Here is a 13,229-nt window from a genome sequence, read left to right as displayed (position 1 = left end):
TTACAAAGTGTTCAGTACCCATCTTACCCAAACCACCAACTGTCACACCAGGTTTATTTAAACCAGATGTCATAGTTACATTTAGTTTAGATATTTGAGCTATGCTGTAAAACAGGCCATCACATATAAACCATTACACAGGTTAACTCCAACTCCGCTGAACACAGGACTCACAGATGATATGAATCTCCAAAGCATTACTTTATTGGATATTTTTTTGTTTGGACTGCTGTTCTACTGTATTTTTTTGAGCATCTACACAGGCTAAGGCTTTCAAGGCTCATGTTTCTCAACTAAAACATGACAGCTGCATGCACACACTCCATAAACAGCACTAAACAATAGCAACAGTGCTGATAGAGCTAACAGTGTTAACCGGGGGGGAACCAGAGGGTGGGCGCTATGCTTCCACAACAACGACTGATGTCAGTAATAACTGCTGTATAAGGCAGAGCAAAGTGGGGATGATGAGCTAGCCAGTGGGATACACACATGAATTAACATGCACGCACAACCGGACCAGCTTACCACCACAACAAACCACAGAAAAGCTTGAATACTGACACACACAGAGGTAGTGTGATTTAATTATCTGATCAGGATGCCATTACTCCACTATAACTTAGCAGCAAACAGTGGTTTGATGCTACATTAATGCTCTGAACATCGCACACACAACGTTACCATGTTCGTGATCGAAGTTTAGCGTGATAGCATGCCAAATTTGGTCACTGAATACAAAGCACAGCTGAAATGATTTATCCATTAGTCTATTGACTGAAAATAATTTGGCTACTATTTTGATTACAGGTAAACTGTGAAGATTTAATGTTTTTCTGTATTTTTTTTTTATTCTGGACTGTTGGGAAGGCAAAACAGGCAGTTTTAAATTTCTGTTTCATTCTGTTTCTGGTATCATTCTCTCAATAGATGTTGCATAACAGTGCTAGATAAGAAGTCAGGGCATCACCAACAGTTTTACAGTTCATCCTGAGGGGAGCATGAATGTCTGAACCAGATTTTAGTAGCAGTTCATCCAATAATTGTCAATATTTCAGTCTGGTCTGCGGATGTCACAAGAGCTGATCAATGCATGTGGAAGATGGTGAAGTGCAGCTGCAGTAACAGCTCCACCTTAACTTGTCAAAATTGATAGTGTTTCTCCTGAGGCCAGGGTGTTTTTTAAATTCTTTGAATGGAAGCGCTATATATTTAGTCTCCACTAAAAAACAGTAGCGTGGTGAGGTGCTGGGCGTCTATTCTGCATTGAGTGATGCACATTTGGTGTTTTTTCTGGTAGCTGAAAACTGAAAAATGTTCAACTTTGAGTAAAATGCTGCGCTTATTACTATCACTTTTTACCCAGTTGTCCAATCACAGTGGAGACGGGGCTGAACAGTTAGCCTATAACAAGAACCATCTGTCCCATTTTACGTGTGCTTACAGTGCTGAACAAAAAAAACAAAACAAAACAAAAAAAACAAGGAGAAAGATGTTAATACACTGTAGGCTATATATTAATGTGTTTCCTTACCCACAAAATCTCATGAACCGTAGGACTTTGCAGTCAAGGGTATCATAAGGGATTTATAATGAAAGTTAAATTAAATTTAATGTAGTATGTTTAAGTACATGGGGTTTATTGTTCAGCTGTGATTTTAGCAGCATTTAGATCAGCACATGTTAACTCCCCACTGAGACCTGCACCTACACCAACATCTATTAACACACAAGATCTCAATGCTTTGCTGGCACTGTAATCCACTGAGCCAGGCCTCATCCCAGAGTATCCCGAAATATCAAATAGTAATCACAACTTAATGGAGTCTGGACACGGTCCAGGTGCAGGTTTGCACACGAGAAGCATTAAGAGACACAAGTGTTGTATACACGGATTTAAATAAACACAGCTGTTGGAGAACAATGGCTGTTTATGATCAGACATGAAAAATTCACATTGAAATGGCCCTCACAGGAACGCCTTTCATTTGCTGAGGGAATGCCTGAATACCCCCCCAACACACACACACACACACACCCTCCTCCACACACACTATTTTAATAAAGACCATCATAAAAAACAGCTTTGCATCCTGACTAATGATGTTTTCCTCTTTCTCTTTCTTACTCTCTTATTTCCTCCCTCATTTGATGGGTTTCGTCTTTTTTTTCTCCCCAGTTTCTTTTTCTTTCTTTCTTTCTTTCTTTCTTTCTACCATACTTTTTACTACCTTACTTTCTCTCTGTTACTATTTCTCTGTTACTATCTTTCTACCTTACTTTTTTCTGCCTTTACTTTCTTTCTTTCTACCTCTCGTTCTCTTACTGTACCTTTCTTTCTTACCACCTCACTGTCTTTATTTCTACCTTACTTTCTGTCTTTCTGCTTTTTTCTTTTTACCTTTCTTCCTTACCACCTTACTGCCTTTATTTCTACCTTACTTTTTCTGCCTACCTGTCTTTCTGTCTACCTTACTTTATTTCTACCTTACTTCCTTTCTGCCTACCTTACTTCTTTCTATCAACCTTACTTTCTCTCTACCTTACTTTTTTCTTTCTACCTTACTTTCGCTACCATACTTTTGTTTTTTCTGCCCCTACTTTCTTTCTTTCTACCTTTCGTTCTTTCTATCTTTCTTTCTCTTACCTTGTCTTTATTTCTGCCTTACCTTCTCTCTACCTTACTTTCTTTCTACTTTTTTTCTTTTTTCTTTCTACCTTTCTTTCTCGCTACCTTTTCTTAGGCTTTTACATGTAGGCCTACAATGTTATTAAAAATGTACAGTTTTAAACACGATAAAACCACAGTACACTATAAACATAGAAGGCACTATATTTGGATGTATCGTTGTGTGACAAGCTAATGGTAGCATGCTGTCTCTACAACCCTTTGACACACATACACCCTCCATGCTTCCCTCTACCTCACCGTGACAGACAGCCGTTTTCTCTTTGACACACTCCCATTCTCCTTCAGTCATCCTCCTCTCTCTCCTCCCTTCATCATCGGTGTCATTACTGTGCCCCTACCCCCCATTATAACCATTAGGGTATGCTTATTTGGCCCCGGACCCCCCTTTGAGGATCATGTTCCATAGTAACCTGGCCCGTCTCCACGGTAACCCGGCCCATCTCTGGAGGAATGCGGCATTTCCCGCTCTTTTGTCAGGCCACGTTTTGAGTGGCGCTGCAGGGCCAGATTGAGTTGCACCAGGTTTCATAAGCTTTGTGTGTGTGTGTGTGTGTGTGTGTGTGTGTGTGTGTGTGTGCGCGTTAAACTAATTGAGTTGGCTGTCAAAGCAGGGTCTGTGTGGAGTCTTGGAGCAATACTGTAGGGAGGAGCGCAGCTTTAGAATGGCATTGGGTTACTCTATAGTTGCCCTGCCTCTGGATTATACTTATATTTCAGAGGAAGTGCGTGCATGTGTGTGCATGTGTGTGTTTATTTGTGTGTCCATCACTCCCCAAGGGTGTATGTTCACAGGTGGCTGGGTTGGCACAGCCTTGGGCATTTCCAAACAGACACTGACGCAGCCTTTCCTATAAAAGTGAAAATAGAAAGGAACAGAGGAGACTGGCTTCTTCAGTCTGGCCTGTTGTCTGCATCTGTTTGCTTCACAAAGGGCTGTGTGTCTGTTTGTTTTACTTGCAGAGAGGTTGGACTGGATACGTCTAAAGAAATTAAGCCACCGAGAATATTTCAATAAACTTGCTACAGTTTTTTTGAATGTACATGGCCAAGCATAATGGAGTCAAAATGAGCCAGAACTTTATTAATCCTAACTGGGAACAGAGACGATTTATTACAGTTTTCCTAGAAGGTAGGCCAAAATGCAAATTATCTCTGTGTAAACTTGTTCTGCTGCAGCCTTACGTTAATGTTAGGCCATTCGCTTCAGACATGTGCCATGTTGGAAATGTTAGGGAAATATTACGTCTGTCCGACCTAGAGTGAGATTGCATTTGTAACTCAACTCAAACATGAGACTGACATGTTAGATTGCCATTCCAACTGAGTGGATACTGTAAAATATACAGTCTATGATATCAACATAAACCAGATTTAAAAGAAATGCTGTATGATATCAGCAGAAGAATGCTAAAATAACATTGTCAATATTAATGCATAGCAGGGCCTCTAAAACGTATCTTAAAATAACGAGAGGACTTTGATGGCATCATGAAATAGCATGGCATCATGGGAGTTTAACAGCCATAAAGAAAGGTTTCTCAGTCTTTGTGAACAACCACCATTGTCGATGAAACTCTATCATGGATTAAAGTTTTATTTATGTTACCTTTGTCATGTTTATTCACATTTAGTCGTTTCTTTTTTTAATGAAATAGCTGTAAGTAAACTTGCTAACTTGCCATCAGCATTAGATTAGTCAACTACCCACACATTGTAGGCTACAGCTACTGTAGCTAACACTATGTGGCAAATTCAATCCGTGCTGTTATCCATGGTCATAGCAAGTCCTGTGTTCTGCAAGGTAAAATTACTGTTTCTGTCAATGAAGTTTGGTGACTTTGAAGAGTGCAATATAATGGCTTATATAATGGCTTCAAGTGGGCAGCAGTTAAGCGTACTTTAGCTACCTGAAAAAAGGCCCACCAAAGTAATCTATATCAGTTTAAGTGTACGCTATGTTAAAAATATTTTCACCGCTTTAACCAACTCATCTATTCTCTCTTCAAAGTCACCAAACTCCATTGACAGAAACAGTAATTCTACCTTGCAGGACATGGGAGCTGCTGCTTTGCTCGGTTAGTCTGTTATGTGACTTTGTTGTGTCCGAACTAACATTTTAAAACACCAAAGTCACACAACGAGACAAAGACTTTATTGTAACATATAACGTTACCGTCTGGCATGAGCTGCTTGTCATATTAGCACATCGTAGTAAGCTGGATAGATATTGAAATGTCGTATCAATAAGTTTGATCTAAACTGGGTTACTGTGTTGCAAGATGTCATGCAGTTGATGAAATGAACTGTGTGGCAGAAAAATGTTGCAGTACTGTTATTAAGTAAAATTCTAGTTGAGCAACTTGAAGGAATAAAGGAGATATGACGCTACTAACAGGCAACCAAATGAAACCCACTGTTTCTCGTGTGAAAGTACAGATTTCTCTGTTTTAACATTTTTGGGATGATTTAAGTACACAATTCAACAAAATGTACAACACAGGTATAGTCATTTTTCAGCATTTTAAAGTGGTAATGTTACACATTAAATCTTCAGATCCTCAGATATGAAAAAAAATCTGCCAATGTCATTTAAAATATCATATAAATAACCACCCAAACAGTATGTCCTCATCCCACTTTGTCAGCTAACATAAAGATTTGTTTGTTTCTCAGCTTCAGAGGTCAGTGGTCTCCGTCAGGAAGCCATTTCCATCCTGATGGCCTCAGACCTCGTCACCACAGACACTTCCTCTACCACCCTGGGGCCCGGCAGCACCCAGTACCTGCTCAGCCTGGCTCGGATGGCCCTTAGCGCCAGCGTGGAGATCCCTGAGCTCTGGCGGGGGCTTCAGCTCACGAGCCAGCTCCTGCAGTGTTTGCTGCAGTGTCCACAGTATGAGGTGAGGGAGCTGGCACTGGAGGGGGTCCTGAAGAGGCTGCAGGAGGAGGAGGAAAAGACGAAGAGACCTCAGTGGCTGGACGAGACCACCCTGTCTAACCTGACCAGCCTGGCTCTTCACGAGACACACCCCCAGTGTCTGGCCAAGGTGAGACCACACACACACAAAAACATTATATGAGGTGCATTTGTTTGTTGTGTGTTTGTTTGAGAGCCTGTATATGTGTCTAGTCATTTTATGGATGTGAGTGTGTGTTTGTATAATCCCTTGTTCATACGCATGTGTGCAAGTCTGTGACGGGCCATGGGCAGCATCATTTCATAGTCCTGTCAGCATACAAAAAATATGTTTTTCCTATTCATCACAGTTTCACTGAACCACAGGGACATTTGCTGCAAATTGATTAAATGTCCAAATCCATCTTGCAGAGGCTTGCGTGAGAGGCTAATCGGCCGCAGGGGGACACGCCAAGCATACTGGCAGTGAGCTGACTCGCTCACTTACACACACTCATGAGAGGTTTGGTAGGCTTCCACTCTTAACAAGTTTTGGAGGGGAAAACGCAGCCTATTTCCTGTTTGGGGACAGAAGGTTGTATTTCAGTGTGTTCATAAAGTTAGGCCGGCAGGTCTGCTCTGTCCTGCTCTGTTGCTCCTGTCGTTAACACTCCTCCAGAGCTGACATGACTCAGCACTGCTGGGACTGCCTGGCTGTACTGTATGTGTGTTTCCACACTGCTGCAGATTTGCGTGTGTTTTATATTTGTTGTGTTTTAGCTTTTTGTTTTTTTGTATGTGTTTAGTTGTGCATTCTTTGCCAGGCGCTGCTTTACAGGCCAGCCGTTAATGTTTAAAGTGTCGGCCCGTTAAGTGGAGCCTCCCCTGCGCCAAGGACACGCCAACCCAACGGGCCAGTTGCCATAGCTCGTCCAGGACTCCACTGAAGCATTCTGGGAGAGGAGCAGGAGCAGCAGTAGGCCAAGGACACAGTATTAGTCTGCTGTTCTGCCCAGTAATGATGCTTCCAATGTCTAAAGAAGTTTGTCATCCTCAGTCCTTATTTATGACATATGAATCTCCTGCATTAGAGGACTCAAATAGAAAGATGATAGCCTGAATGGTCCTGAAAGTATAACTGGTCACACTCTGAAATATAAAAACTTTTTAGGGTCTCTCACAGTCTGTCAGTACGTTTACATGACACTTGAAAAAAATGAATTATTGCCTTAATCCGACTATAACTGGACAACTGAAGTGCATGTAAACACGTTACTCCGACTAATATCGGAGTTCTCCAACTCCGATTAAGACACCCAGATAATGCGATTGGAATTCGATTTTCTCCGGCATGTAATCGGAGTTAAACTAGACAATGCATGTGCGCATGCTCCACACACCCCGCATTGGCGTATGACCCCGGAACAGACAAGACATGCTATTGTTGTAGCCCTCCAACAGCATACGGCGTTCTTGTCTGCCTCTCGAAATCACCATGACCACGAGGGATAGCGTGCACCTTATCTGCACAATCAGTAACGCGTACATAACGTACGAGATGAACAAAGCTGTACGATTATCCATCTTGCTGTTGTTCGAAAATGCCGGTCTGCCGCCTGACTCCAGTTGTTTATTATTAAGTGATGTAATAGGTCAACCAGAAAGGGGGCCGTATTAACCCGCTGAAACGACGCATATCGCCACCTAGTGTTGAGGAGGAGGACACGTTCCCGTCAGTAACTCGATTTTCTCAGTTGCATATAAACTGGGACAAGGACAGAAGTCCGATCAGACGCTAAAATCGAATTTTGAGCATAGCTCGATTAAGCTGTGCATGTAAACGTACTGTGTGTTCTTTACTGTAAATTGTGAAATTTCTGTTTCTACTGACTAGAGATGCCACAGAAACACTCCTTTTAATTCCTAAAAACAAAACAAACAACAAAAAACAACAACTATAAATTAAATTCGGAAATGATGCATGGGATCCGACAAAATACTCACACTTGAGGTATCTGCTTGTGAATAAGTGTTTACTTGTGTAACATATTTCAGGTAACTGCTAACAGTGACCAAGTGCTTGTCAGGACCATAGGTGCACACTGGGGTGCTGTGGATTAATGAGGACATCCTGTTATTTGCAAATACAAATACATGGAGATGCTTTGATGGTTTTGTTTTATTTCTCCCAAATAGTAAAGAACAGGTAGATAGGATCAGCCATGCAGCATTACAGTCAAATGACAGTGAAAATCAAATGCACAATCAAGGAGTGATGGGCGATCTAAAAGTACATACATCAGGGTGCACAATTAACTGTTCCTGCGCCTGTTTAGCTTTCCATTCCCAGCAAAAATGCAGTTTACAATGACAGGGTGATGGCAGCAGACTTACCACTCCAAATTTTTAGGCCCTGTCCTCAATCTATCTTGACATCCGACCATTAAGACCACATTCTGAGGTGGTCTGGACCACATATGGCCACATTCTCTCAGCAGTGTGTACGCTAATGTGGGCCACACTGAAGGACCGCCGACTCAGCAGACATCCTATTTAACTCTCTGCCTGATAAACAAACTTTCTGTTGCTGCCATTACATAGGTTAGACGCAGTGCTGAAACACCGTCTCCCACACTGGACTGTCATAAAAACATCAAAATGGCTCAATTCTGTCGTTAAAACCATTAATAACCATTAGGTAATGTTAGCTATGTGATGCTAACAGTTAGCCCTGTCACTGCACGGAGTTCACATTCCAGCAGCAGTGGTCTCTTAGCGACTGGCACTGAAGTGTGCATGTAGTACAACAGCCTTCTGTCGGTTAATTATAACAACACATTTGATCTCTGCAAACAGAAATAACGTGTTTGTTTGCACTTACAGCGGAGAAGTAAGATCTGATCACACATGGTTGCTCAAGACACATTTGAAGACACAATGTAATTCAGCGTGTAAACAGACCAACTAAGAGCTGTTCACATGTGATCGATCACCCAAGATGCATGTAAATACCAGGTGTAAGCAGGCTCTAGTAATATTTGAAACAATGGCTTCCTGATATCAGACAGAGACAGAGCAACTTCTCATTTCTAGCTGACTGATTTTTTCTAACTGAAAGGATATCTGTAGCAACTACATGCTACATGTGGCAGGCAGCAAAAAGTCAGCATCCTCGCCAGTTGATGATCCATGTAGAAGACATGGTAATACAGACACAGCAGGGTTCTTATATTGCAGTATAGAGCTAGTTAGTCCTAATAAAAAGGTAAAATCAATAATTGTTCATATTTTCAGTGTGGTTCACTTGTAATTTTACAAGAGAAAATGTTTTTAGGATGAGGACTAACTGGCGTGTTTGGATATTAATAACAATTAATATTTGTGCTGAATCCATTATATCATCAACTTTTTCATGTTGTTGGTCTTAAAACCAGTATATAGGCACAGTACCACCATCAACTTGACTGCTGTTGCAAAGTCGACCATGATGAATCATGAAAACTGTGGTATTAGGATGTGGGTTAAGTGACTGTTGTTGGTATTTATCAGATCTCGGACACACTTGCTTACTTCCTAAAAGCACATGAACATTCACTTTAGTGTTCAAGACAGCAAGTGTGGCTGTCTGGGAGACTCGTGGCATCAAAGCTTAACAAATGAGAAGTGCGTGCAGACAAATATGCTGACTTGCAGCATGCAGTCTGTTTTTTATTTCTGGGTATTGAAAGTTTTGTTTTGCTGAATCTTTGTTTTTACTTAAAGCAATGCAGATAGTAATCTTTTGGTTTTGTGAGTCAAATCTTGTGCTGTCTGCCACGATTCCATTCACAAATGTGATGTCTAGGAGGAGGCTAGTAGAAAAGATTGGGTGATGATATTGTGAGAGCAACTGTCTTAGTCTATTGAGCCATGGCATGAGGAGCAGGTGATGTCATCAGGTCTCTCCGCTGTGAATTATTTTTTTATTTCTTTACACACACGATAGGCAATTTGGGGTTTGGATACACTATGAATTTTTGACAAAATAAAAGTCATGTAGTGAAATTTAATCTGGCAGTATTTCTCTTTGGTCAAAATTTCTTTCATGGTTTGGCATTGGATCTGCTTTGACCCAAGATGCCAGTAAATACCAGTGAAAGGCAGCAACACCTCGGGGCTTTCGAGGCTAGAAAGACTGACAGAATAAGGGCTAGACAGCATGGCTGTGCAAGCTGGCTAACTTTTATAACTTTGTGTGTGTGTGTGTGTGTGTGTGTGTGTGTCTGTTCATGCAGGGTGGGCGTCACTGTTTATTTGCATGTTACAGCCATGAATGTTCGTACGCGTCTACGCCTGAGTTGGCATGTTTTCCTGTGACTCTGTATATTTGAGTATGTGGGCAGTCGAGTGTGTTGCAAGACGGGAGCTCATTAAAGCAGGTTGTTAAAGTCAGAAGCAGCAGAGATGGTCAGAGCAGCTGCATTGGGGTAGCAGTTGAATACCTGGCAGACAGACTGGTGGATGAGAAGTGAGAAACACACAGAGGCAATAGCTGGGAATTAAACTGTAAGTTTTTCATTGATGCAATGAAGCAAGAGAAATGAAGCAGGCATATGAATAATGACACTGAGTTGGCATTAGGGGCCCAATGATTGATTCACTCTCACTGGAGTTGAGAAGAGCCAATGGACTTTGTGAAATATTGTCTAAAAAATACACTTAATACTCTAACCACCACCGGTGTAATGGGCTGCTGTGGTTATTGGACACTGCTTGTTGTTGCATTAGAACATTTCCAAATGACTTGTCTCCAACAGTATGAAAAATGGATGACATTAACGCTGTGTACAGTATGTACTATTGTCAGGATTTCTGATTATAAGCCAACTCTCCTGAGCCAGTGAATTTGTAAGATGCTTAAAGCTGCATGAATGGAAACTGAAAGCATTGACATTATATCACATAAAGAGGTTACAGCAAACCTTTAAGAAGACAAATGCCTATTTATACATCAGCAGCCATGGAGCAAAATGAGCAATGGTTTTTATTTATGCTTCTGGCCCATCACAAATAAGTCCAATATTCACTCAACTTTTGGGCCTGATCTGGTTTAACTATTATAAAATACCTGTCTTTTTAGCCGCTAAATGCTCCACTATACAGTAGGCCCAAAAAACCCACTGAACATCTTGCTTTTGTCTTTAGTGGGAAAGGTTACAATCGGCATTCATTCCTGGGACAAATTACTCTGCAGTAGTCACAGGTATTTATCAGCTCCAGCTTTGATCAGCAGTAATAGAAACATTACTCCTGAGTGGACATGCTAATATTTGCCCCTTTTCCAGCACAATCATCTGTAAATTTTGCGACTTTTTATCTTCTCAGCCACAAATTACCATGCTTCCCCATCTAAGCAGCACTCGAACATTGTTTCATAATGAGTTGGCACCAAGTTTGAAAGAGAGACTGAATAAATAACAGATGTAAAAAAAAAAAGAGTAACCACTGCAACATTTTCACTGGCCTCCATGCTGCTTTCCACTTTTTGCTAACCTGTTTCCCAGGGCGTTTGTGATGTTGAATGTGACACAAATGTAGAAAAAAAATCAGAAAGGCATACTCGTCTACTGCCAGTTGGAAAGGAGTCTATCACTTATTATCTGTTTGTTTTCCCCTGTTTAAAAAAACCCACATATACGTGCAAATTTTGGTGGGAAAATTTTAATTTTATTTTGTGTAGCTTACAGTTAGTTTATCAGAGTTTTTTTTTTTTTTGCTGAAATAATGTTGTTGAAATTGGAAATTGTAGGCCCAAGAACCAAAATGAAGACCTTAAAAAAGTTGGTTGATAATTCTTTGTTAGTTTGTAACTATAACAGCCCCATTCATATTACACATAGACATTGGGTCCATTGTTTATTCAAAGAAATGATAAGTGTAACTTTAAAATTCACAACAACTTCTAAATCCTGTACAATTGGCTTGTGTTATCTGTTGAATTATTTACATATATACATATATGTTTAAATTTCTTTAAACGGTAATTATTTTAAATCTGTTGTATGGCACTTTTTTCTTAAACCTAATGATGATTCATTTTTGATCGACTGACCTATCAGATCAGCCAAAGTCGGTCAGAACGACAGACTAGCAGCGAGGAGGTCTACCTTGCTAACTTGTCTTTTTACTGCTCACATGCACAAATATACAGTCACACACACATACACACAGATGTTTACACACAGAGATTGCATGCGCCCGTTCGCCTTGCTCTCCACCCACACAGATCCTATAAAGCAGGCTTTATTTTAAAGCTCTAATAACAGGTTGGGGCCTTGAAAGAAATAATAATCATTGAGATATGCAGCAGGAATGTCAACATGTGTTCTCGGCTGGATGTGTGTTTTTAACGGGGTCTCACGCAGTGGAAAACTAGTCTTTTCCTCCTCTGACTCGGTCAGCTGCCTCCCCTTCTGGAGGAGTGACCGGGCAAAGAAAACAGCATGGGAAGGATGGAGAGGAGGGGGGGAGCAGCGAGGGGTAAAGGGAGCAGAAAATCAGGTTTTGGAGGTTAAGCTGAATGGATGCTCAGAGTGGACAAAAGACTAGGAACATATTACTGTTTGAGTAGATGAAAGCTTGCCTGCAATTGTGCACATCTTTGTGTGCATGCACGTGCTTGTTCATCCGTATTCGTGAATATATTTGTGTGCAGTGTGTGTGAAAGAGAGAGCGAGGCAGCTGTGTACCCGTGGTTTGGGTGTGCGTAGGGAGGATCTGACCGGTGTGGTAAAAATACCCACGGGGCAACTTGCCAGCCGCACTGCAGAGAGGACACCAAAGCTGTGTTGATGGATGGCCCTGAGCAACTTCCCTCACCAGTAGCTCTGTGTGTGTGTGTGTGTGTGTGTGTGTGTGTGTGTGTGTGTGACAACATTAATATCTCATCTCTTACTCCTCTGACAATCCCTTTGTCTCTGCCTCTGTTTCCTCCTCTCAGGTCCTCACGGTGTTGTGTGTGTTGAGCTCCAGCAGTGAGCTCGATTGGAGGGATGGTGTAAAGACTTTGTCTCAGGAGGAGGTCCTGCTGCACCTTCTCGCTCTGGCTCAGAATTCTACCCACAGGTCAGAGAAGACGCATATACATTGCATAAATAGTTCTTTACATCATCCTTAATGTGAACCTCTGTTACCTCTGTTTGGGCCAAGTGATTACACAGTTATTTTAAGAGAAGGATCAAAAAAGTATGATACATAAAATGTCATATCCCCCCCAAAATCAGACAGATAATACTGTGGGATTTTGTATCAAACCACCTTAAAATTGTTTATCTTTATACAGCTATTAAACTACGAAAGTCACAGTCTGGGATAAAAGCATAAAACAGGGTCACAGTTCTACGAAACTGTTGAATGTGTCATAAAAATTGAAAGGACTTCAGGATTTCTACATAATTGTTTTTATAATTCCCACTGATCTATCCTTTTCACCTTTTTGGGTGGATTTTTATGCCTTTTATTAGATTTATTCACACTTGTATTATTTATTTTTTTCGTATCTTCAACATAAATAAGGTGCCAGAGTGCAACAAATAGACCTTGTTTATCAAGTGCCATGAGAGGACCCACTGTAGGAAGTCCAGGCTAAGCCCCAAATGTCCT

The 13,229-nt window shown here is 41.1% G+C and overlaps 1 protein-coding gene across 1 annotated transcript in view; it reads left to right on the top strand.

Moving 5' to 3' along the window:
• The window catches only part of thada (THADA armadillo repeat containing), a 121,786-nt gene that overhangs the window by 88,795 nt on the left and 19,762 nt on the right, over window positions 1-13,229 (top strand). The window contains exons 32-33 of the mRNA XM_050071470.1: window positions 5,366-5,739; window positions 12,568-12,692. Of these exons, the coding sequence (XP_049927427.1) occupies window positions 5,366-5,739; window positions 12,568-12,692 (499 nt within the window). The remainder of the gene's footprint in view (window positions 1-5,365; window positions 5,740-12,567; window positions 12,693-13,229) is intronic.

Source organism: Epinephelus moara, chromosome 19 (genome assembly GCF_006386435.1).
Source record: "Epinephelus moara isolate mb chromosome 19, YSFRI_EMoa_1.0, whole genome shotgun sequence".
NCBI lineage: Eukaryota > Metazoa > Chordata > Actinopteri > Perciformes > Serranidae > Epinephelus > Epinephelus moara.
The sequence above is the reverse complement of the archived record's forward strand: the minus strand, read 5'-3'. Positions and strand labels throughout refer to the sequence as shown.